At 45.2% G+C, this 26,959-nt stretch overlaps 1 protein-coding gene across 4 annotated transcripts in view; it reads right to left on the bottom strand.

Moving 5' to 3' along the window:
* Positions 1 to 1,848: 1,848 nt before the first annotated feature.
* Positions 1,849 to 26,959, bottom strand: part of LOC143943054 (prostaglandin reductase 2-like) — a 76,628-nt gene continuing 51,517 nt past the window's right edge. For all 4 annotated transcript variants that reach the window (XM_077464549.1, XM_077464552.1, XM_077464551.1 and 1 more), the window contains 4 exons: positions 17,801 to 17,916; positions 13,206 to 13,293; positions 10,015 to 10,054; positions 1,849 to 2,241 (listed from right to left, as the gene is read on the bottom strand). In XM_077464549.1, coding sequence (XP_077320675.1) covers positions 2,174 to 2,241; positions 10,015 to 10,054; positions 13,206 to 13,293; positions 17,801 to 17,916 — 312 coding nt within the window. In that variant the 3' untranslated portion in view covers positions 1,849 to 2,173. The remainder of the gene's footprint in view (positions 2,242 to 10,014; positions 10,055 to 13,205; positions 13,294 to 17,800; positions 17,917 to 26,959) is intronic.

Genomic DNA, 26,959 nt, shown 5'->3' with positions numbered 1-26,959 from the left:
TGTTTAATCTTTTTTTTTTTTTTTCTTATTTATTTTACCTTTTTATTCTTTATTTTTACATTTACATTTTACATTACAGTTCTTTAAAAAAAAAGTGTCATTTTTATTCCTATTACAAGGAATGTAAACATCCCTTGTAATAGGAAAAAAAAGCATGACAGGACCTCTTAAATATGAGATCTGGGGTAAAAAAGACCTCAGATCTTATATTTACACTAAAATGCAATAAAAAAACAAAAAAATTAAAAATATTGTCATTTGAAAAAATGAAAAAAAAAAATGGCCCTATAAGAGCTATGGGCGGAAGTAATGTTTTGACGTCACTTCCGCCCTGCAATGGTATGGAGACGGGTGGGGGCCACCTTCCCCTCACTCAGCTCCATACCTAACACTAAGAAGGATCCGATCGCCTCTGTCGCTACCGACGGCTCCGGTAAGTGGCGGGAGGGGTGGGCCCCTCTCCCACCGTTGAGAAAAGTGATCTTGCGGCGAATCACTACCACTATTATCGGAAACCGGGCCGCCCGCCAAAGAAGATTGTGACAGACCTAGCCAGGACAGAGGATTTTGGAGGGGACTGAATGTTAGCCTCTTGCCCACTGATCATGGGCCCTGGCATTTGTGGGAATGGTGCTCAATGTACAACAATGGATAGAAAACAGCGAGGCCAGTGGTGTCTTCACCGGCTACACTTCACTTCCTAGTAAGTTAATTTGCCCATCCACTGCCTGAAAGGAAAAACGTAATGGCATCACCGTCGTAGGCTCCACCCTACATGTTTCGCCACGATAGGACGTTGTCTGGGGATTGGCTAGGGCCTGTTTTTTATCCATTGTTGTAGATTGACTTCTATCTTGTAAGTGTGATTCTTTTTATGAAATACTTTCTTATCAAACTTACTGCACTATGGAAGGTTTTATTTTCTCTGTTCCTGAGTACCATTAGAGATTAGCGGCTGTTCCAGAGATTGCTTGGGTCTTAAGGAGACCGATTTCCCTACTCTGGGCAAGACTGCTGATTAGCAGTCATCGCCATCTGCTAAGCAGGCAATCTTTTGACTTATCTGGTTGTGGAATTGCACGTTACATCCTCTCTGCAATATCTCATCTTTCTACATAGATTGGTGTTTTTTTTTTTTCCTTGCCAGTGTATGGACGGAATGATTAATGGGACTCTGCTTTAGTTTTCACTTTTCATTTGTCACTCATTTTTCACCAAATATTTGGTCACTAATTAATTTGTTTTTTTTATCACGATGTTCATGATTTGAAACATTATTGGAAGTTTTCTTTAGTTATAGTTTTTTATTCTTTCACTAGCATAAAATTATTATAAACATTCTTTTTTCACAAAAGTGTTATTTGTTATATTCATATATTTGTATTAGCGCAGCATCTCTTTTGGTTTATTTTTGTTATTAGCAGGAGTGAAGCGAGCATTCAATTCACCTGGTGGTGGCATTATTTCATCTGTTTAAGAAGATTTGATTTGCACAGGGTGATAAATATATGTATGAAGGACTCTTATCTATACACATTTATATGTTTATTATGTTCATTTACTCGCTAATGTGTTTTTTATTTTGTGATACATTAGTAATTGCTTGCAGTTATAGGATATTCAGCAGTGTCGCACCATAAAATGTATATATTGATTGTTTCCTAGTGTGGTGAAATCACAAATAGGTGTTCAGCAGTTACTGAACATTATTTGTTACATAGTAATTTGCATTGTAACTTAGCAACAAAAGCCACATATGAGTTAACCACTGCAGTAAGATTTTGTGATTTTATACAAACTCACATTTATTTTTTATGTTTGTGATGAGTTTTTTTTTTCTTGCAAATGTCATTTTTGAAAACTCTTTATTTTGATCAATTCATCAAGTACAGCGGATTAGCTATTGCAACAGATATTATCAAATAAAAATTGTCATAGGTTTTATTTAACAGTGAGATTGAAAAATATGTAATTGGTCCCCAGAAAACGTTTTCCATAGTAGCGGTGAATTAACTCTTCTCTTCATTTGTGTTTTACGATTAGCTGTCACAGCCGAACATAAACTCTCTTTATAATTATCTTTACCAAAAGACTTTATGATTGCTGCGAAAGCACTAAAATCAATAAACTGACTCATCCACGAGCTTTGATTTGTGTGTAGTGTGATTTACACTTATTGCTCAGCTACTTGTACAATCTGTTTTCCCATGTTTCCTCCTTTCATCATAGACAGGAAAGCACCTGAAAAAAGTAAACATATCTCATGAATTATAAAAAAGTACAATGTATTCTTTCATCTCACTGTCACATTATAATGACAGTTGCAAATAAAACCCACAGACAGCATCTTGGGGTGTACTCACACTGGCAGTTTTAACTGTGCCCAGCCACGGTTCACCCCTTGGTCCAAATTATTTCTGTAGTGTGAGTGCACCGAACCCCTCCTGGGAATTATTAAGCATACCGCGCCCAGGACTATTTGAAGAATGTGGTCCCAGGCATGGGATTCGTGAAGCCAGGTTTCGGTAATGGCGAGTAGATTAAATGAGTTAGCGATAAAGAGATCGTGGAGGGAGGTGAGTGTGTTACAGACAGAGCAAGCATTCCAAAGGGCTCAAGAGAAAGGGAGTCTGGTCTTGGGAAGGAGAGAAATGGGAATTTGAAGTAGATTGTGTGCATTGCGGCTGCAGCCAGAGGGTGTATGATAATGGTTGAGTGTTGAGTACAATTAGATGAAGGAGACCCAGGGTTTGGAGCTACATCACCAGAGGTTAGGAGAAGCAGAAGAGTGAGGGAGGTAATGTGGGAGTGTGATTTATATGAAGGGTGTTAGGACCTGGGCTTGAACCTGGGACCTCTGGTGTGTCTGGCAGTGACTCTGCTTGCTGAGCCACCTGGAATGCTGGACAGCTCCTTGGACAATTCCTTTAGTGATCATGTCTTGAATCTTGTTTGCCTTGAACCTTGAACCCTTTGCTCCTCCCATGAACTTCCTATATAAGCCATGTCTCTGCACTTCCTCCTTGCCAGAATATTGTGCCTTTACCAGCCAATATCTTGCTTCTATCTCTCCTGCTGCCGACCGTATCCTTGCTACCTTTCGTTACCGACATTTGGCTTGCTCCTGGACTACGCTTCTGCTGAATCCCAACCTGCAACTATTGGTTACCGACTTTTGGCTTGTTTCTCAACTACGCTTCTGCTTGATCTCTACCTGCTATATCTGCTACCAGACCCCCGGGTTGCTCACCTCCTGGTGGGGCTATCCTGAGGACCGCGACCTGGCACTAACACGCAGCCAAGCCCATCTCCACCTTTGGGAGCTCTGGTGAATACCGGTTAGTGCTTAGACCCCGCACCTCAGGTGAACCCGTGCCATCAGCCAGGGTGACCTGTGTGAATATCTGCTCTGCTGCTATAGCTATTGGTCTCTGAGCCTGACTCCAGATCGTGACAGAATATTCTGGCCAAAAACATGGAGGCCATTGTAGCAGCTGCCGTGGCTCCTCTCAGGGTTCAAATCGCTGAGTTACAGGCATTTGGTGTTGACTACCAGGAAAAATTTTCTGAGTTACAAATTGAAATGAAAGGTCTACAAGAGGAAATCCTTGATCTACACAAACAATTGCGGGATTTTCATGCCCGAGATACTGCTGCCATAGAAATTAATGCACGAATGCCCCTACCACTCAAGTTTAGCGGAGACCGCCGCCATTATAGAGGATTCCTTAATCAATGTCGTATATACTTTCAGATGCAACCTGCTGCATTCACTTTTGACAGGAAAAAGGTGCTGTTTATTATCAACCTCCTGACTGAGGAAGCCTTAGCCTGGGCCTCCCCTTATGTGGAGAAAGATGATGTCATCCTGAATAATTTTGATTCTTTTGTGACTGCGATGAACCAAGTTTTCGATGATCCTAACCGCTGTGCTACTGCTGAGGCAAAATTGCACAATTTACGTCAGGGAAGACGCTCTGTTGCAGAGTACACAACTGAATTCCGACGTTGGATCTCAGATACCAATTGGAATCCAGCAGCACAGAAGAGTCAGTTCCGTCAAGGACTCTCGGAACAAGTAAAAGATGAGCTTGCCAGAGTAGAAAGTCCTGATGACCTTGAAGCTTTTATTAAATTATGTATTCGAATTGATCAGAGACTTACTGAAAGGAGAAAGGAGAGACTGGGAATCCTAGGCAGTAATGGTGGCATGCGTTTTTCTACTACTCAGTATCCTCCTAAGGTTCCAAGAGTTTTTCCTGATTCTGACACTCCTGAACCTATGCAGGTGGATGCTATTAAAAGATCTATTACTACTCAGGAGAAAGAAAGACGACGTTCAGAAAACTTATGTCTTTATTGTGGAGACTCTGGACATTACGCAGTTAATTGTCCCAATAAATTTAAAAGAACAATTGCAGCAATGGATGTTACAGTATCTGAACAAATAAACTCAATTTCTCAGTCCATCTCTCCTTTGATTCAGGAAGCAAATAAAGTTAATTCTTTATCAACTCATTTTGTCATCCCTATAAAGCTTATTGTTGAAAGCAATGAAATACCTTGCTCTGCTATGCTGGACTCAGGGGCTGGGGGAAACTTCATCGACATCGAATTTGCCCAAAGTAATAACATTCAAATAAGAAATAAACTTGCCCCAATTGATATGGAAACTGTGGATGGCTCACCTTTGACTTCAGGCCCTGTTACCCACGAGACAATCCCACTTAAACTCCTAATTGAAACTGACCATCAGGAGACTATCAGCTTTGAGCTGATTACATCACCCAAGTTCCCTATTATCCTGGGCATTCCTTGGTTCTCTATCCATAATCCCTCCATCAACTGGGAGACACGTTCTTTAAGCTTTACATCTGACCATTGCAAGAAACATTGCAAAGAATCTTATCAAATAAGCCCTCCACCAACCCAAGATTTACAAGCAGTTTTGGCAACTATCCAGTCATATGACAAGCTACCTCCACAATATCTTGAGTTTCGGGACGTTTGTGATAAAAAGAACGCAGATCAGCTGCCTCCTCATCGCTCTTATGATTGTCCCATTGAATTGCTTCCAGGGGCAGAAATACCATTTGGTCGCCTTTATTCTTTATCAGAACCTGAACTGAAAGTGCTCAGGGAGTGGATTAATGAGAATCTTGAGAAGGGTTTTATCAGACACTCAACCTCTCCTGCTGGCGCGGCCTTATTCTTCGTGACGAAAAAGGACTCCACCCTGCGTCCGTGTATTGACTACAGAGATTTAAATAAGATCACAATTAAGAATCGCTATCCACTCCCACTGATTCCAGAAATGCTTGAGAGACTCCGCTCTGCCAAGCTCTTTACCAAATTAGATTTACGGGGGGCATACAACCTTGTCCGCATTCGTTCCAGTGATGAATGGAAAACTGCTTTCAGAACCAGATATGGACATTTTGAGTCTTTGGTCATGCCCTTTGGGCTTTGCAATGCTCCTGCAACTTTTCAACATTTTATTAATGATGTCTTTCGAGATTTGCTTGATCAGTTTGTAATAGCATATTTGGATGACATTCTCATTTTCTCTGATACTTTGGAAGAACACCGCAAGCATGTCTGTATTGTTTTCGAGAGATTAAGGCGAAATCAACTTTACATAAAATTAGAGAAATGCGAGTTTGAACAAACTCAGATTCAGTTCTTGGGATACATAATCTCTTCTGAAGGGGTAAGCATGGATCCCGATAAGATCAAAGCTGTGGTGGATTGGCCCGCCCCTAAGAATGTTAAAGAGATACAGCGATTTGTTGGTTTTGCCAACTTTTACAGAAGATTTATAAGGAATTTCTCTAGGGTAATTGCTCTAATCACACAGTTGACAAAGAAAGGGGTGCCCTTTTTGTGGTCTCCTGAGGCACAGGCTGCCTTTAGTAAACTGAAAACTCTCTTCACTTCTGCACCAATCCTGGTACATCCAGATCCAGAACTACCTTTCATCGTAGAAGTTGATGCTTCTAATTCTGCTGTAGGAGCTATCCTTTCTCAGCGAATGGGAGAAAAAATGCAGCTTCATCCTTGTGCTTATTTCTCTCGACTGATGTCTTCAGCCGAGATGAATTATGACATTGGAAACAAGGAGCTGCTGGCAATTAAGGAAGCATTTTCTGAGTGGAGGCATCTGCTGGAAGGAGCTAAGCACCCTGTAACCGTTCTCACCGATCATAAAAATTTAGAATTTATTAGGTCTGCTAAAAGGTTGTCATCTAGACAAGCACGTTGGACCCTTTTCTTTTCCAGGTTTAATTTTGTTATTTCATACCGCCCTGGGTCAAGGAATGGTAAGGCTGATGCCCTATCACGGATGTTGTCTGGGCCTCTCCAGGAAAGCACCTCTGAATGTTCAATCCTGCCTCAAAAGAACTTTCTAGGGGCCATGAGTTCAAAGACATTTCTTAATCTTCTCAAGGAGGGGTATGAGAATGACCCACTTCTTAATAATCCTCCTAAGGACATTAACCTCAAGTACAACAATGGTTTTTGGACTCAAGCGCATTGCCTCTATGTACCTGAATCAGTTCGGGTAGAAGCCCTCAGGTTGGTACATGACTCTAAGCTTGCTGGTCATTTTGGGGTTTCTAAAACAGAAGAACTCTTATCGCGTTCCTTTTGGTGGCCTGGGTACAAGAAAGATGTTAAGAGTTATGTGGCTTCATGTCTAACCTGTGCTCGCAATAAGACACCTCGATCTTCTCCTCTGGGGTTACTTCTACCACTACCTGTTCCATCAAGACCATGGGGGTCAATTTCTATGGACTTTGTGGTTGACCTTCCTCTTTCAAAAGGGATGACCACCATTCTGGTAGTCGTTGACCGTCTCACTAAGATGGCTCATTTTATTCCAGTTAAAGGGGTACCCTCCGCCGAACATACTGCTGAGGTAATGGTTAGAGAAGTTTTTAAACTTCATGGAATTCCTGATGATGTGGTGTCTGACAGAGGGGTACAGTTTACCTCAAAATTTTGGAGAAGTTTTTGCTCAGCTTTGGGTGTAACAGTTAATCTGTCCTCGGCTTTTCATCCGCAGTCTAATGGTCAGACCGAGAGGACCAATCAAACTCTGGAGCAATACCTTCGATGCTTCGTGAGTTATCTTCAGGATGACTGGGTGGACTACCTTCCTACGGCAGAGTTTGCTTATAATAACTCTAAACATAGTTCCACATCCCAAAGCCCATTTTTCTTAAACACGGGGTATCATCCAGTTTTTATTCCTGATCTCCCCATCTCAACTTCAATTCCTGCTGTTACCAACAGACTAACTTCATTACATGAGATCCAGGAGAAATTGACTGATACATTGAAGGAGGCGCAGGAATATTACAAGAGGGCTGCTGACAGACATCGTAGGTCAATTCCCACTTTTCAAGTAGGTGAGAAAGTTTGGTTATCTACCAAAAATTTAAAAGTTCAAGTTCCATGTGCTAAGTTGGGTCAAAAGTTTATGGGACCTTTTGAGATTTCTGCTCAAATCAACCAGGTCACTTTTCGCCTAAAACTTCCTGACAATATGAAGATTCACCCTGTGTTTCATATATCACTACTCAAACCATTTCATGAAAATACTTTTTCTGGAAGAATTCATCCTCCTCCCCCACCTGTCGAGGTACAGGGTGAAGAAGAATTTGTGGTGGGAAAAATTCTTGACTCCAGGATCTCTAGGAACAAATTGCAATATTTGGTTCAATGGGAAGGATATGGGCCAGAAGAAAATTCTTGGGAGCCTGAGGAGAATGTTCATGCCCCTAGATTAACAAGGGAATTCCACCAGAGGTTTCCTCAGAAACCTGGCCCTAAGACATCCAGGGGACGTCCTGGGAGGAGGGGAGTACTGTTAGGACCTGGGCTTGAACCTGGGACCTCTGGTGTGTCTGGCAGTGACTCTGCTTGCTGAGCCACCTGGAATGCTGGACAGCTCCTTGGACAATTCCTTTAGTGATCATGTCTTGAATCTTGTTTGCCTTGAACCTTGAACCCTTTGCTCCTCCCATGAACTTCCTATATAAGCCATGTCTCTGCACTTCCTCCTTGCCAGAATATTGTGCCTTTACCAGCCAATATCTTGCTTCTATCGCTCCTGCTGCCGACCGTATCCTTGCTATCTTTCGTTACCGACATTTGGCTTGCTCCTGGACTACGCTTCTGCTGAATCCCAACCTGCAACTATTGGTTACCGACTTTTGGCTTGTTTCTCAACTACGCTTCTGCTTGATCTCTACCTGCTATATCTGCTACCAGACCCCCGGCTTGCTCACCTCCTGGTGGGGCTATCCTGAGGACCGCGACCTGGCACTAACACGCAGCCAAGCCCATCTCCACCTTTGGGAGCTCTGGTGAATACCGGTTAGTGCTTAGACCCCGCACCTCAGGTGAACCCGTGCCATCAGCCAGGGTGACCTGTGTGAATATCTGCTCTGCTGCTATAGCTATTGGTCTCTGAGCCTGACTCCAGATCGTGACAAAGGGACATGCCCCAGTGGTTTGGAGTATTGGGCGTGTGGATTTAGAATTAGCCGGACGTTGGTGAGTACAGTAATATGGAGAGGACAGAAGTGAGGGTGATATATATATATATATATATATATATATATATATAAATAAAGGTGTAGGGTGGAGAAGAGGTGTGCAGGAGAGTTAGTTTAAAGGGGCGTTCCGGTCGTTTAAAAAAAAAAAAAAGTCAGCAGCTACAAACACTGTTAATAAGGACACTTACTTGTCCAGCGAGCCCACGATGACGGCCACCCTGAGGCCGATCTTTCCATCGGATCAGCAGCTGGCACGGCCATCCTAACTAAGGGAAACAGACAGTGGAGCCTTGTGGCTTCACTGCCGTTTCCTATTGTGCATTCGCGAGCCGTGCGGCGCTTTGTGAATGGCCCCGTTGTTGTACACATACATGTCCCAGAAGACAATGGGGGCGCTTGCCGAGGAGGAAGAATTGAAGAAACAGTGGCGTGGAATAGGAAGAGGCAGATTAGGAAGACTGCCTAGCAACAGGGGTTTCTGATGAGCAAAAAAATTATTTTTTATATTTTTTAAAGAATATTAATGTTGTTGAACCCCCATCTGCAAGTGTGCCACCCCTTGGCAAACGTGCCTTTCCCAAGAGATGCTTAGTTATATACTGCTAGGAATGGGGGTGCTTCAATTGCTAATCAGGGAGTTAATAAAACAAGGCTTGCTATGCCGAGAAAAATTCTCACTCTTCAGAAACAGACTCATTGGTGCATAGCTACTAAAGATAAGGAGGCCATTATTTAAAGGAAAGGCATAGGGAGGACTTTTTAAACACTGTAGCTGCTGACTTAATAAGGACACTTACCTGTCCAGTAACCTTGTGATGTCACCCATACCACAACCCCCCCCCCCCCCCCCCCAGGCCGATCCGTCCATTGAATCGGCTGTCATCGCCGCCATATTAACGAGGGGAAACAGGCAGTGGAGCCTTGCAGCTTCACTACCCGTTTCCTACTGTGCATGCGTGAGTCGCACGGGGCTTTGTGAATGGCCCCATTGTGTTCTGGGACACACACATGTCCCAGAAGGCAGCAGGCCGCTCGCCGAAGAGGAGGAATCGCAGAGGAATAGGAAGCAGCAGATTAGGAAGACTGCCTAGCAACAGGGGTTTCTGGAAAGTGAAAAAAAATATATAATTTTTTTACATTTCTTTAAGAATATTAATGCTATTTTTATTTTTAGGGTTGCCCTCCGCTTTAAGCAAAAGAGCATACCAGAGTTAAAAGGGACATAGGAAAACAGTTTTCCGTAATGCGATTCTAACTGGACTTGCAGCAGTAACAGAATACCAGTTAAAAGGGACTTGATTTCCTTCTTACACCAGATGGTATCCTTCGCCTTCATCGCAAATTAAATTATACAACAGATGAAAGGGAAAGTAATGCCTATACCAAAAAATTTAAAATAGTCTTGTAATTTTACGTCAACTTTAAAATAAGGCCTACATTATATCCTTACCTGCTGTGTTCTCTAATCCATGAACAATAGTTTCCTTAGCCTGTCCAGGAGACAAAAAAGAGGAAACATTAAAGTGGAGCTGCACTCCAGATTTTAGGCCCATGCCCCCCCCCCCCCCCTTAGCAATAACAACAGCCATGTTTTTAAGGGGGCTACACAGAATACCAAAACTAACACACTGGCAGACACACATAAAGAATCCCAAATGAACACACTGGCAGACATACAAAAAGGCACATAATCCCAAATGAATACACTGGGCTCTGATAAAGCTGCACTGATGGGCACTGTTGAGACTGCACTTATAGGCGGCACTGATGAAGCTGCACTGATGGGCACTGATAAGGCTGCACTGATAGGGGGCACTGATGAGGTGGCACTGATGGGGATGCACCGGTAATCAGGGCACTAATTTTACTTTCCTCAGACACGGATAGTGCTGAGGAAAGGAAATGCAGATAACCAGCATGTGTTTACATGTAATCAGCTGTGATTGGACGCAGCTGATCAAATGTTAAAGAGCCCACATTGCCATTGGTGGTTGATGTATTAGTGACCATTGGCAGTTAATTAACCCCTTTGTGCTGCATCAAAAAGGGGTTAAATAACACTGCCACTGGTGCCACTGCCACTAATGCAGCACAAAGGGGTTAATTAACTGCCACTAGTCACTAATGCATCGGTGACCAATGGCAACACATTAACCCCCCTCCATGCTGCATATTACAGTACAAATAGCGTTGTATGTAGATTAATCCCCCCCCCCCCCAAAAAAAGCTAACCAGTAAGATCACACAGTTAATTAAAGCAAAGTTCCACCAAAAATGGAACTTCCGCTTTTGGAAGTGCTACTGAGACACTTTTGAACAGCCACATTCTGAGTGTGGGAAAAGGGTAGTGTAATGCCGTGTACACACGGGCGGACTGTATGGCGTACTTAGTCCGTCGAAACACATTTCAGCGGACAATCCGCTCGTGTGTGGGCTTCAGCGGACTTTTTCAGCGTGCAGTCCGGCGTACTAAGAATTTCGGATTTTTCAAAATTCTGTCCGTCGTACTTTGGTTTCAGCGGACAATCCGCTCGTCAGTATGCTAGTTCGACGAACTAAGAATGGCGCATGCCCAGAAAGGATTTACACGGCGGAAGGGTGCTTTGCTGTGTCTTGGACTTCCTATTTCTAGTCCCGTCGTACGTGCTGTACACGTCATTGCGCAAGCTTTCGACGGACTGTTTGTACATCCGTGTGTGGTCAAGTCCATTCAGTCGAAAGTACGACGGACTGTCCGTCGGATTGTATGACGAACTAAGTACGCCATACAGTCCACTCGTGTGTACGCGGCATTAGATGCACTAGCATATTTATGCTAGGTTCACACCTTTGCCTTTTTGCAGGCTGCGTTTGTCAGGCAATGGCAGCCTATTCAAATGAATGGGCTGCCGTGCCTGCATTTCTTTTGCATGCACCTTTTCAAAAATGTGGCAGCAGGGAAATAGCATGGTTTTTTGACCATGCGATTTCCCGTTAGCTTCCTGCACCTGCACACGCACTGCAATTCTACATGTGCGGGGGTGCCCTTCAAAATGCAGTATTTTACACAGCAATGCGTTTTCACTGGGGGTGGTTTCAGGTGCGGGAATTGCTGTGATTCCCACACCCGCAGCCACATGCAGAAGTGTGAACCAAGCCTACGACTGAATCCAAATTAAAGCTGAACTCTAGCTAACACTTTTTAAGCAGTTATAATTTGGGAAGTATAGGAAAAGGAGAAAACACACTGGCAAGTATACGCCACTGGCAAAAACAGTCAGATAAACTGTGCAATACATGTTCAAATACAAAATATGCAGCGCTAATAATAATTGTACATTAGGTGCTCAGAGTATATTTCAAAGAATTCCAAACAAATTGTTTGCAATTGTGACAATGGTTCCAGTCATAGACACAATAGTGATCCAATTCCACCACGTGATCCACCATCAAAACAAGATGGACTCTTACCAGAGTTGGAGGACTCTATTACGGAGTCAAAAACCTAGTATTTTGTAGTATTTTGTATCCACATATATCAAGCATCTAGGAATTGCATGTCCTGCAGGAATAAACTAATTGAATAAAATCCAGGTCCATCTCAATGGATATGGTGGAACGGGTTCCGGCAAGGCTCAGCATGCCACATCTCCTCTCAGATCACCGGTTACACACCGGAACCCATTCCACCATATCCATTGAAATGCACGCAGATTTTTTATGATTAATTTATTCCTGGATGACATGCAATTCTTAGATGCCTCATATACTGTATGTGGATACACAATTTGTCACGATTGCATACAATTTGTTTGGACTACTTTGAAATATACTCTGAGCAACTAACGCACAATTATTATTATTATTATTATTAGCGCTGAATATTTTGTATTTGAGTTTGGGCAGAAAGCCTGTTATTTTTCATTTTCTTTTAGCAGACCAATCACCAGGTGAAAATGAAGGAAAAAAAAAGAAAACCAACATAGCCAACAGGTTTAAAGTGGTTGTAAACCCTTACAAACCACTTTGACCTACAGGTAAGCCTAGATTAAGGCTTACCTGTAGGTCCAAGAAATATCTCCTAAACCTATACAGTTTAGGAGCTATTTACAAAAAGACAGCCACCGCTGTCTACGGCACATGCACGTTAGACAGCGGCGCACAGGCACACTGGGCAGGCCGCAGATCACGGCGATATGCCGCTCGTGTCAGCTTCCGTGCGCATGCGCGGGAGTGACATCATCGTGGCTCCGGCGAATCACAGCACCGAAGCAGTGAGACCCGGAAGTCACTCCGGGATACATGGCAGCGGCGAACATGAAGACGGAGGACTGCTTCGGGGGCTTCGTTCTCAGGTAAGTTATTCATAATGAGCTAGTATGCTATGCATACTAGCTCATTATGCCTTTGCCTTGCAGGTTGCATTTTTTTTTTTTTTTTAAATAGCCTTTACTTCCTCTTTAAGGATTGGTAAACTGTGATATGATAATTTTTAGGGGATTTAATACTGCTTTTAGGAAATTACGCTTTTACATACAGTATTTCCATTTTTGTCATACAGAATTTTTTTTGAAAATGCAATCTGTATGTGAGGCTGGAACTAAAGGGGTATGTTAGCTCAAATTTGCTCCCTGTATCTCTCTCTTACAGTGTTTTTCATACCTTCAGCTTTCCTGCTCTCACCCATTCACTGAGCTGTAGAGTGGCAGATTCAAACTGATCTGTATAGTTCAGGAGCAGAAACATTTCTCTGTACAAACATAAATAAAGAATATCAATAGTTAATACTTCTATCATGGCTGTCATGCATTAAAAATCGTCCCATACAGTTAATACTATGGCTCTGCGTCCTGTAATGTACGATAAAGAAAATAGGATTTTTATAAAAGCTTACCTGTAAAATCCTTTTCTTGGAGTACATCATGAGACACACAGCCATAGTATTAACTATATGGGTAATATAGGCACCTTCAGGTGATGGACACTGGTACACCCAATCAGGGCTGCCATCAGGGAGTACAGCCGTTACAACTGTAAGGGGCCCCGGGCAGAAGAAGGGTGGACTGATGAAGGGGTGCCGCACTGTGCATTACAGAATCGATCTTGGCTCATTCTGCTCTCTGTGGCATTGAGCTCAGACATCAAGCTCCTTACTGCCACCTCTGGCTACTATGTGCATGTGCACCCTTGTGTACTATGCTTCTCTGTGCCAGCAACATGTCAGCTTTGTGGAGGGGGGCTGAGTGGATACAGGTGAGGTGGCCAGTGTGCAGATACGGTAGGATGGCCCATGGGCAAGCCCTGGGGAATGTTGGTGGTCAGGCTTGGGGGGGGGGGGGGGGGGCAGGAATTAGGCTGTGTAAGGGGCCAAACATTTCTGATGGCAGCCCTGCCTGTAATGAGGTGGCAATGATGCTGCACTGTTCCTGAATTAAGAGCAGAGTTGTCACAGAGTTGTCACATTCATGTAGGCTGTGCCTGTATATACTACAGTGGGATGAAAAAATGACCCACTACAAGGGATAAGTTTACATTTTCCTGGAGTTGGGCTTTAAGATAAGCTATGTTTTGGCAGCCTATAAAAGGCATATTTTATTTCTGCTCATCTCCTTTTTCTCTTCACTCTCTGCCTTCTCCTTCTCTTTACCCCCCTATACCCTTACCCAATCCCAGTGACTTTTTCTGAAAGCTTAACACTTTCCCGATTCTTTTTTTTTTTTTTGAAAATTTCCCCAGAGACCTAGGGCCCAGTGCCCATAATGGAAAGCGATGGAGAGCAGCACCTGTGAGGAACAACAGAATGTCACTTACCACTGCCGTGGTGTAAAGGTCATCGAAACTTAGGGTTCCGCCAAAGACATCAGTTGCGGAAAAATGTTATGGATGGACTCTGTATTAAAAAGGACTCTACCTCTGCAGGTATGTCGGGTCGCTGGTAGGTTAAAGCAGAGGTCCACCCTAAAGTGGAGCTTCCGCTCATTGGAACCCTCCCCTCCTCCGGCGCCACAATTGGCACCTTTCAGGGGGGAGGGGGGTGCAGGTACCTGTACGCCCCTTTCCGAAGGTCCCCCACTGCCTGCTGGGAAACACACGGATCCCAGAGACAGTGGGGACCATCCTTATTGCGCAGCGCGACTTGCGCATGCGCAGTAGGGAACCGGGAAATGAAGCCGCAAGGCGCCACTTCCTAATTCCCATACCCAAGATGGCGGCGGCAGCACCCGAGAGACGATCGAGAGATCGGTTTCGGGTGCCGACATCGCGGGCGCGCTGGGCGGGTAAGTGTCATTATTTTAAAAGTCAGCAGCTGCAGTATTTGTAGCTGCTGGCTTTAAAAAAAAAAAAAAATAAATAAAAAAACGGCGGACTCCAGCTTTAAGTTAGGGTTAGGGATGTAGGAAAGAATAGATTTTCCGCATGTTGGACTTTGTACATCTTTTGCACTTTTCAAGTAAAGTGTTGAAACCTTGTTCGTGTCTGGTCTGAAGTTGCTAAAAGGGGTGTATTGCAAGTAACCGGCGCCATCCCATGGTTCAGGTCACTAAGATACTTTGGAGTATGAAGACATCAATACAAGATCAGTACAGTACTATGTGAAAACACAAGGCTTACCTAGGGTAACAGAAGCTACCAGCGGCCTGTCTATAAGCGTGTGCCTGAGCTAGGTGGAATAGCCTCTTGCAAGAGTGAGTTGTCGTCGACATTCTCTCCATGAGAGGTTTGTCTCTGTGATGATATCACCTACTAGACACCTGAAAAGCTCTAGCTAGTGGCCATTTTGTTCAGGAATCATTTGTCAGCAATGACAGTTTGGCAGAATAGTTCCACATTGCAGTAGTAATCTTAACCCCTCCCTTACTTCATGGAATTCATAGACGCACTTAAAAAAATTGTTATCTAAGCTTAGAGACATCAGAAACCAACGCTTGAGCCTGTGGCCAGCTGTAAACAGCTAATTGAGTCATGGCAGGAAGTCTGGTTCTGCTGCCCAGGCCTATAGTAAAACTATAACCAAATCCATTAAGAATACGCAGTTGCCATCAAAGGATACCCAGAATTAATGAGGGTTGTAAAAATGCATTCAGAGCATAAGTGACCTTTCAGAGACCTCTGCCCAATTCAAAACTCCTGAGGGTGGCATTGTTGTGTAAGTGACAGCATGGTGTGAGATTGGCCGCACCTTGTCACGAGTTAGTGGGGAGGGCAGGGATCTGACACCTGCGTTAGTCACAGTCTTCAATGACAACAGGAGCAGACTCATGCCACAGAGGTCCCCTATGCCCAGGTGAGAGAGTGAATTGAAGTGCACATATGGATTCAGCGCTATGTGTATGGTGGGACCCCACACCGTTACTGGGAGTGAGGTAGCGTTGATACAATGGACAGGTGGATGTGGACAAGGCTCAGTATGTCCCTACTAAATGCACATTACAGAAAAGTTTACATTGAGGACCCCAGAGTTACCCGGAGAACAGTTAGGCCTCATGCACACGCCACTTTTGAGCGTTTTTTGCAGCGTAAAAACGCCTGTTCACGTTAGTCTATGGCTTCATGCCCACCTAGGCGTTTTTGAGCTGCAAATTGCCTAGGCATTTTTAAGCTGTAAAAAAAAAAAACAGGACCAGTGCGTTCCATGGCGCGGGGCTAGAGCTGTAAAAACGTGAATCTCTGAAAAATGCACAAACGCCAATGCAAAACGCGGTAAAAATCGCGCCGATTTTTCCAGGCGTAGGAGCTAGCTTTGCAGCCAGTTTTTTAAAACGTCTGTGTGCATGAGGATGAGCATCATGAGGATGATGGTGCAAGTGTACACAGTATACATCCAGCTCTAAAAACAAGGCCCGTCTTTTTTGTGAAAAAAAAAAAAGCAAAGCCTGTCTTATGCCCCGTACACACGTTCCGATTATCGTAAGACAGATCGTTCACATTTTGTTGTATACAACTAAGATCGAATACAACAGTGCAAAATGTGTGTAAGATTTTTGTCGTACGATTCTGGAAAAATCTTCCGTCGTGCGTAGCTACGTATTTTAAATGGTGTCAAATACGTGTGACCTGTGTGTCCTTCTGGTTTATTGTTGGTTTTCCAATCATGCGTGGTGTTTGTCGAATGACTTTTATCGGACGCATACTGTACTGGCTACACGATTGTCGTACGATGGGCTGTCATCCGACCAACGTTTCCCTGTTTGTCCCTTCGGTTTCGGTTGGATGGACTGTCGTGATTGGCTGTCGAAAGCTGCGTACTAAAGATCAGATTATCGAACGATCTGTCCGAAACAGACTTTTGTGGTCCGATAATCGGAACGTGTGTACGGGGCATAAGGGTCAAGTATTCCCCCATGGCAGCCTCGGCCTTCTTCCAGGGCACTGATGAAAATGGCACAAGAGCAAAGGTACCCTCATGTGATCCTGTTACAGGTGCCTAGTGTAGCCCAGAAGAACCCATCCCGGAGTAGGCCACACATAAAAATGTGACACTTGGCGCCCAACGAGAAGGGAAACATGGTGGCGGTCGGGTCACCTGCATTCCCCACCAGTCAGCCTGGCACTTACCCCATCTATGGCGTGGCTCTTCCCTCTGAGCGACGGGCAGCAGCTACTCCTGTGTCTCCTCTGCATCACGGCAGCCTTGCATCTCCTCCCTCCTCCTCCAAGGCCAATAGGATCGCTTCTCCTTTCGGCCAATCAGAAAACTGGTCTTGCCATTGTCACACAACTGGGTGGGCTCGTGGCACAGTGCAGTGGGCCAAGCCCACCCTTTCTTGAAACCTATTAGAGCCTCTGGCTCTAATCACGTGCTTCAAAAAACCCAGAAAACCCTATTGGAATCCATTCGTCCGGCTCCCTGCATGTAAATTAGGGGGCGGGACGCATGCATAGGAGGGCGGTGCCCCTGCGTCGCCACTGACTGCTTGGCAAAACACCACAATTCCCATGTAGAAGGCAATACCATGTATAATAAAGAAAAAACACTTGTATGTTTTTCAACTGTAAATGTAGCAGTTTTCCTTCACTTCCCTTTGAAAGCAAATTGCAACATTTCGTTTTCCAGGAAAATATCAGATTTACCAAATTCGTAGCAGACAGCAAACAGTTTTTCTCTTTTCTTGTACTAAACACATGCGATCAACAGAAACTAGGAAGCAGCTACTGGAACACTGAAGCAGATGATAATATAATATGGCCACTGCCTGCAACTGCAATGCTACACAAAAAGTACATACCCTTACCTAAATAAAATCAGAAACACTTACCTTGCAATGTTACGTTCTTTCAAAGTGGTCTCAGTCTGATATTCGAGAGTAAAAGGAGGACTCTTGTTATACTGGGAGATCTGACCACATAATACCAAGTGACTGTTTTTGTTCATCTATGCAGAACAGATATAAATAAACTTAGTGTGTTTCTTTAACCACTGTGTTCAGAAAACAGTTTTATGGAGAGAAAAATAGGAAATCTACATTATTACTGAACATAGCAGGGTCTTCCAGAGCCAATACAGCAAGTGGGTTTAAATGGAAACCAGTTTATGTAAAGATCAACTGAAGTTTTGGTATTTATTACTAATGCTTCATCACTACTACCCTGTGCTGGCAGCACGTTGAAGGATCAGACTACTGATGTCACACACAGCACAACAATCCAGGTCTCCAGCAGTGCTATACTCCTTCCTTCACAGTTCTCCTGTCAACAACGTTAGAATAGAGATGGACGAACTTCCGACGGGACGTTTCGCGAACTGCGAACGTGGCCAAAAGTTTGCGGCGGGCCCCACTGACTTCAATGGCAGGCAAACTTTAAAAACCTACAGGTCATATTTTCAGCCACAAAATACTTACTAGCTGTGCGCACACAGTCCCACCACATGGCCACTGACATAGCACATGTATGAAGTGAATCTGGGATCAACAACTACAAGCATTCTTTTTTTATCTGTGAAATTTTGACAATTCAGGACTCGGGAGCGCATGAAGGCAATGGAGGAGAGGAAAGGTCAGGGTAGGCTATGAAGAGGGTGCAGGAGATGATCACCAGCACCGTGATATAGAGCACTGACACCAGCACGGTGATAGAGTGCACTGACACCAGCACGGTGATAGAGTGCACTGACACCAGCACGGTGATAGAGTGCACTGACACCAGCACGGTGATAGAGTGCACTGACACCAGAATCGTGATATAGAGCACTGACACCAGAATCGTGATATAGAGCACTGACACCGGCATCGTGATATAGAGCACTGACACCAGTACCGTGATAGAGTGCACTGACACCAGCACCGTGATAGAGTGCACTGACACCAGCACCGTGATAGAGTGCACTGACACCAGCACCGTGATGTAGAGCACTGACACCAGCACCGTGATGTAGAGCACTGACACCAGCACCGTGATGTAGAGCACTGACACCAGCACCGTGATGTAGAGCACTGACACCAGCACCGTGATGTAGAGCACTGACACCAGCACCGTGATGTAGAGCACTGACACCAGCACCGTGATGTAGAGCACTGACACCAGCACCGTGATGTAGAGCACTGACACCAGCACCGTGATGTAGAGCACTGACACCAGCACCGTGATGTAGAGCACTGACACCAGCACCGTGATAGAGTGCACTGACACCAGCACCAAGATAGAGAGCACTAACAGCAGCACTGATACCAGCAACTCGCTGCTGGGCCCCAAAAATATGACACGGGTCAACCTCTTCAAACAGGAGGGTACGGGCATATAGTACGGTGTGCTTTTTTGTACAAGGAAGTGAGCCAAATGTAGAAAAAAGGTCTGTGTGCTCGATTAAATAAATCGTTTATAGAGATATACATGGTCTACTGGTCACATGTGTTGAATTCCTCTGAGATCCATGCCTCATTCATTTTTTGAAATGTGAGGTAGTCAACACTGTCGTGAGCTAGGCGAGTGCGCTTATCGGTCACAATCCCCCCTGCTGCGCTGAACGTCCTTTCGGACAGGACACTGGACAAGGGGCAACAGTTCCATTGCAAATTGGGCAAGCTCTGGCCAGAGGTCAAGCCTGCCCACCCAGTAGTCCAGGGGTTCATCATTCTTCACAGCGTCCACATTGGCCGTTAACCCGATGTAGCTGGACACCTGTCGGTCTAGGCGTTCCCTGATGCTGGATCCGGATGGACCTGTCGATGGGTCGGCTGAAAGAATGACCTCATATCAGAAGTCACCAACACATCTTCAAACCGCCCTCTTCTTTCAGGCGCTGTTGGATTGGTACCCGCAACTCTTTCTCTGGGAGTGTGAATTCCTCCTCTGCCAGCGCACGCAAAAGCAGAATGCAGCATTTCTCGAAGCAAGGCCTGGAAGTGCTCCATTCTCACAGCTCTTGGTGACGGTGGTAACATTTCCGCCATTTTGTGTTTGTACCGGGGGTCTAAGTACGTTGCCACCCAGTACTGGTCCTTGACCCTTATGCTTTTTATACAGGGGTCCCTGTTAAAACACTGAAGCATGAAGGCCCCCATTTGCACTAAACTGGAAGCGGTGTGGTGGCCTGGCTCCTGCTCATCATCCAGGATAATGTCGACCTCCTTGTTCTCCTCTCCCCATCCACGCACAACAACAGGGATCCCAGAAAGGTTTAAAGCATGCTCTTCTTGCTCCTCCTCATCCTCCCCGGCACCATCCTCCTCTGACTCCTCTTCAGACTCCTGTTGTTGACTTGTCTCAGATAGAGTAGCACCCCCTGGGAATTCATGCAACATTGCGACTTCCTCATCTACCCGCTCCTGCTCCTCCACGGCTTGATCAATGACACAACGCAATGCACGCTCCATAAAGAAGGTATAAGGTACCATGTCACTGATGGCACCATGGCTGCGATTGACCAGTTTGGTGATCTCATCAAATGGCCGCAGAAGTCTGCATGCATTGTGCATGAGCAGCCACTGGCGCGGTGAAAAAAAACCCAGCTCCCCAGAACCTGTTCTGCTGCAGAGTTCGTACAGGTAGACGTTAACTGCACGTTTTCTGCTGGAGCAGTCTATCAAGCATATAGAAGGTTGAGTTCCATCACGTCGGGCAACCGCAAATAAGACGTCTGACCGGCAGATTGTGTCGCCGCTGAATGTCAGCAAGGCAAGCCATGGCCGTGTAAGATCTTCTGAAATTGGCCGAGATTTTCCTCGCTTGCCGCAAGTTGTCCTGGACCCCAGGGTATTAGACATTGAATCGCTGCACGACCAAGTTTAAGACGTGCGCCATGCATGGCACGTGCGTGATTTTGCCCTGTTTCAATGCGCTAAGCAGATTGGCACCGTTGTCACACACCACTTTACCAACTGTCAAATTGAGCGGTGTTAGCCACTGATCTGCCGTGAACGCAAAGCTGAAAGGAGTGCAGGGCCAGTGTGGCTCTTGACTTCCAGGGGGAGGTTGGGCAGCGCAGCGGAAGAGACGCTAGCAGTGGAAAAGCAGTAGTCAGCCGAGGAGGAGAGGGAGGAGGATGGGGGTAGGAGGAGGAGAAGAAGAGGCAGGCCTGCATGCAATCTGTGGTGGTAAAACCAAATCTACACGGGTGCCACGGGTTACATGCTTGACGGCCGTCAGAAGGTTTACCCAGTGGGCAGTAAAAGTGATATACCTTCCCTGCCCGTGTTTGCTAGACCACATGTCTGTGGTCAGATGTATCTTGGCACCGACACTGTATGCCAGAGATACATTCACTTGCCGCTGAACATGGCCATGTAGCCCTGGGATGCCCTTCTCTGAGAAATACTTCCTTCCTGGGACCTTCCATTGTGGTGTTCCAATGGCCACAAATTTTCGAAAGGCCTCCGAGTCCACCAGTTTATATGGCAGTAGTTGGCGGGTTATCAGTTCTGACAAGCCAGCCGTCAACCATTGGGCAAGAGGGCTATCCGGCGTCATCATTTTTTTTTATGCTCGAACATTTGGTCCACGGAAGCCTGCCTTTTTGCAGAAAAAGCGTGAGGATGGCGTGATGGAAGGTGGAGTGGAGGACAATTGTGAGGAGAGAGGAGAAGGAGAAGTAGAAGACTAGGCTAGGCTAGACGGTGACAGCCTGGAGTGTGGCTTTGTGGGTTCCATTGCTCCCACTGGGCTCGGTGATGGCAGCTCATGTGCCTTCTTAAGGCGGTCGTCCCTAGGTGAGTGTTGGGCTTACAGCGACTTATGTGTTGACTGCAAAGTTTGCAGATGGCAACACTATTGTCAGCAGCGGACCGTACATGGTTGATGCCTCGCTTTTGATACATTTGCAGTCTGCTTTGTCCCTCCTGTGCAATGTAAGTTATTCCTGCTTCTCCTCCCTATCTGCTGGTCCATATCTCCCTCTGAACTCCCCTCCTCTTCCTCTCTTGTGGGCACCCATGTGACATCACTAGACACGTCATCATCGACGTCTACTTCCCCACTGCTATAATTAGAGATCTCGGAGTAGGCAGCAACAGCGGGGACCAACCTCCTCCTTGGGCTGATCCGGGTACTGTTGTCAGACTGCTCAGTGGCGGTTGTTGCTACCTCCTCTTCCTGATCCAATGCCAAGAGTGGCTGCGCATCGAAAATGTCTTGATATGGATCGGAGAATAATTCCTGTGACTCAAGCGGAAGGTATATGGTGGTGGTGGTAGTGTCTTTGGGGGTGCACATAGCAGAGAGTGAAGAAGAGGGTGCAGATCGAGAGGATGAGGAGGGTGCAGAAGAGTAAGGCTGAGTGAGCCCCTCAACCAAGTCTGGTGCGTCCTTTGACGTAATCGCACGCACCTTCTGCAATTTGCCACTTTGGCTCAAGCCTGTTGCTCCTGCCCTACCCCTAACACCCCTGCGGAAGGGCCTGCCTCTTCCTCTGCCTGTCATTTTTTAAATGACCCTGTGACAAAAGTCTCTAGTGAAGTGCAGTATGTATGTGGAAGAAGGTATATAACACCCCACTTCAATCTGTCGTTTTTGGGGGCCACTGGTCTATCACACCAGTTATAATACTTTTTTTTATTGCGTTTGTCACTCTTTGTACTATCGCTGCAGAACCACTCAGCAGTCACAATGCTGCACAGTGGAAACGCACTATACTATGCTTTCTATATGTGCAAGTATTTTATACGTGTATTACACACCTATATACTGCACACCAAATAGTACACCTATACCAGTCCTTAAAAGGACCTTTGTGGACCTAGTAGCTAGTGATTTTCAGACTGTCCCTCAGTCCCTACACTGATAAAAGACTGCTGCATAATAGTGCAGCAGTCCACAGCAGTGCACCACAACCCTATATATTGTACACCTATACCAGTCCTTACAAGGACCTTTGTGGAACTAGTAGCTAGTGATTTGCAGACTGTCCCTCAGTCACTACACTGATAAAGGACTGCTGCAGAATAGCGCAGTAATCTGCAGCACAGCCTTACACCAGCACCCTATATATTGTACACCTATACCAGCCCTTACAAGGACCTTTGTGGACCTAGTAGCTAGTGATTTGCAGACTGTCCCTCAGTCCCAACACTGATAAAAGACAGCTGCAGAATCGGGCAGCAGTCAAGTATAATATTCTTTATATTTTTGGAAGAAAGTATATTATACGTGTACAACCCTATATATACTGTACACCTATACCAGTCCTGAAAAGGACCTTTGTGGACCTAATAGTAATAGCTAGTGATTAAACTGACTGTCCCTGCTCCACACAGCGTCCTGTCCCTACACTGACAAAAGACAGCTGCAGAATCAGTCAGCAGTGCACTCTGCAATCACCAGCAGAGCATTGCACCAGAACCCCATATACTGTACACCTATATCAGTCCTTAAAAGGACCTTTGTGGACCTAATAGTAATAGCTAGCTAGTGATTAAACTGACTGTCCCTGCTGCACACAGCGTCCTGTCCCTACACTGACAAAGGACAGGCTGCTGCAATCACCAGCACAGCAGTGCACTGAACCCTATATACTGTACTACACCTATATCAGTCCTTAATAGGACCTTTGTGGACTTAATAGCTAGCGATTTGTGTCACTACAGTCTCTCCCTGCTCCACACAGCGTCCTGTCCCTAAACTGACATAAGACAGAATGTAAAATGGCCGCCACATCAGGTCTATTTATAAGGTAGGGGGAATGTCCAATTTTCCATGTGCTGAAATGTCTCAATTGGCTGTCCTGTACCCCATGATGGATGTGTCATCATGGGTCAAAGTTCTTTCACACTGTAAACACATATGTCCGCCTGGCGAACAGCGGCAATAGTCCGCCGATCGGGCGAATCGCGAACACGCCAAATTCGCCGCAAACCGACCGCCGGGCGAACAGTTCGGCCATCCCAAGTTAGGGAGCAGAAGCGCTGTTGGTAGGAGCATTGTGCAGGGATGTCGGACCTCTGGAGACCTAGGACACTGTATTGTGTGAGCAATTAGTGGTTCAGTTCTCCATTGTGTTGCCTGCACAGGGCATTTAACCCATATTGCAACACTAAGTAATTCAAGAGGAACTGCAGTCTGCTCACATAATTTGTAATAAAAACAACTTATGACTCACCTCCCTCCCTTCCTGGCAAACTCTCACAAGAGTGAGAGACAGCGCTGAGAATGATGTCATACGCCTTGGCTTTTTACCAGACAAGAAGCATGAAGTGAACTGTATAAGGTATTTACTGGCAGAAAAAAAATGTTTTACTATCCAAAGTTAAAACAGCAAGGGCAGAGGATTTAATAAATGGAAATATGAAAAAATTACTGAAGTTCTACTTTAATCAGTTGTCACCCAGCCACAGTACATTTACTGCCGCAGGGCAGCACAAGCAGGCTGGATTACATACATGCACATCATCAATCCTGTTCTGGGTTAAAATCATGCTGTGCACCACTCCTGCAACTGCTGTGTCCACTGGGCACTGCAGATTGCGGCTCCTGGTACCTGGCTACTTTGAGTGGCCAGGGGATCTTGTGATTCGGTAAGCAATGAATCACATATTCACAATGTCAACAAAGCTGTTATGAATACATTTATTTAATAACAGCTATGATCCCTAAATCAATGCTGTGATTGGCCCACAGCTATCACATGGTACCTGGGCCAATCACAGCACCCTGTGCCATGTGATAGCTGTGGGCCAATCACAACACACAATAGTAAATCACAACACCCAGCCGATTAGGAAAGTGCAACGCGATTTGTGCATGTGCAGTAGGAAACTGCCAGTTTGCCCTAGTCAAGATGGCGGAGGTAGCACCCAAGAGCTGGTTCATGAATTGGCCCGAGTGAGGACACTGCTGGATGCCTGGCAGGTAAGTACCTTAATACTAAAAGTCAGCAGCAACAATATCTGGGGGTGGGTGTTTGGGGGTTCGCAACTTCTCTAAGTAAAACAATCCAAAACACCAAATATGTTGTGTTTTTTGTGCGGCAATTTCAGCTTCCATATGTAATGATCATCATTGGCAACACAGGATACCTGTAAATACAATTTATAAATATAAGCTATGTTTATTGCATTGTAACAGGTTCACTTAATTGCCCACCTCCTGCAGACACAAAAGGGAGCCCCCCCACTTCCACTCTTCCAATGCAACTACTGGCCAAGAAAAACACTTGTTTCGTTAAGTATGATTTACACATAGAAGTGTAGGAGAATTATATGGTAGAGAGGGCTAACCCAGCCCTATACTAATAGGTCATCAACCCAATCTAGTACTGTATATAGCATCAAGAAAAAAAGGAAAGTAAAGGTTGTTCAAGGATGGCCCATTAGTATCAAAATTACAAAAAATCATCTAAAACATAAAAAGTCATATGAATCACAGATCCAAAATGATATCACCATCTATAGATAGTTTTTAGGTATAGAAGTAGCAAATGCCAATTGTCATCTATCCAAAAAGTCAATGCGTTTTGTGGCTGTTGCCACTTCTTCAGGACTTCACTTTTTTTTTTTTGAAAACTGACATTTTATTGAAATTTCAAGTGAAACAAAGAAATCAAAGAAGGAACAATAAGGCACAGGCAATAAAAGTAAGCGGTCACAGACCACAGTAAGCAAAGGCAAAGAATACAACATTGCATCAACTCATGCATTACAGTACAATGACACTCAGTTACCGGGAGAGTTAGATTCCTGCAGCCTGCTACCGGTCAATTTAACAAACCTTTCTGTGACCAAAAAAGAAAAAGGAAGGGAACTTAAAGAGATAGAGGGAAAATAGGAAGGGTGAACAAGAACACGAAGAATCGTGCGAACAGGAAAAAGGAAAAAAGAATAAAAAGGAGAACAGAGCATTCCCAATAAAGAGCACAGGATGATGCATAGTACAGTCATAAGCACAACATCAGATTGTCAGTTAAACCAGCATCCCGAGTAGGGGTAAGAGTATGTGGCGGTTCGTAAAGTTTATGACCCCTGAGATCCTAATAAACTACTATAGAGTAAAAGGGCCGCAATAGCGGGTCTCCTGTGACAGGTCACTTCAACATATAGCAATAGGAGCATCCGAGAAGGGAAAAGCTAAGTCAGGAAGAGAAGAGAAAGAATAGAAATAGGGTGCAAAAGGGTTGAGGCAGCCTCCCGCCCCCAGAGCCCAGGGCTGTCCCCCAAAAAAAAACAGCCACCTCAGGGAGCAATAGCCCCATGAGAAAAAAGAAAAAAAAAAAAAAAACATACATCAGTAGGCTGGGGGAGTCTCGAATAGGACCCAAGGCCCCCAGATTCCGTCGTGCTTATCAAGGGTGTCATTCAGGGAGGCCGTCAGGTATTCCATCCTCTTAACATCTCTGATCCTGGCGTGGAGCTCAGATAAGGAGGGGGGGTCCGTCTGCTTCCATTTCAGGGCCACCAGGCAGCGGGCTGCGGTTAATACATGCGACAATAGTTTCTGTGACCTTTTAGTGAAGGAGACGGGTGGCAGACCCAACAGATAAATTTTGGGATCCAAGGGCACCTCAGCGCCGAAGATAGATCGGAGCAAGGACTGCACCATCAGCCAGTATGGGCGAAGTAGGGGGCACGTCCAATAGATATGGAATAACGTTCCCCTATCTTTATGGCAGCGCCAGCAACGGGAGTCAGACAGTGGGTATATGGAGTGGAGCAGGTCCGGGGTCTGATACCAATGGAATAGGATCTTGTATTGGTTCTCCTTGTAGAGTGCGCAAATGGAGCTTCTGGAAGCCTGCGACCAGATACGCTGCCACGTGTTTAAAGGTATAGTTTCACCCAGGGCCTGCTCCCACTTGCCCATATAGGCATGCCTTGGCCCGTCCGGTGAGGGGGACGCAATCAGAAGCTGGTAGGTGCGAGATATCATACCCTGTGGGGAAGAGCCCTCCAAACATATTTTTTCAAATTCAGTTAAAGGGGAAAAACAAAGGTTGGCCACAAAGGAATGGGCATAGTGCCGAAGTTGCAGATAACTGAAGAAGGCCTGTTTGG

The sequence above is a fragment of the Lithobates pipiens genome, unplaced genomic scaffold (genome assembly GCF_037356315.1).
Source record: "Lithobates pipiens isolate NorthernLeopardFrog02 unplaced genomic scaffold, aLitPip1_a1.2 Scaffold_30, whole genome shotgun sequence".
Taxonomy (NCBI): domain Eukaryota; kingdom Metazoa; phylum Chordata; class Amphibia; order Anura; family Ranidae; genus Lithobates; species Lithobates pipiens.
This window is presented reverse-complemented; position numbering and strand designations above follow the sequence as displayed.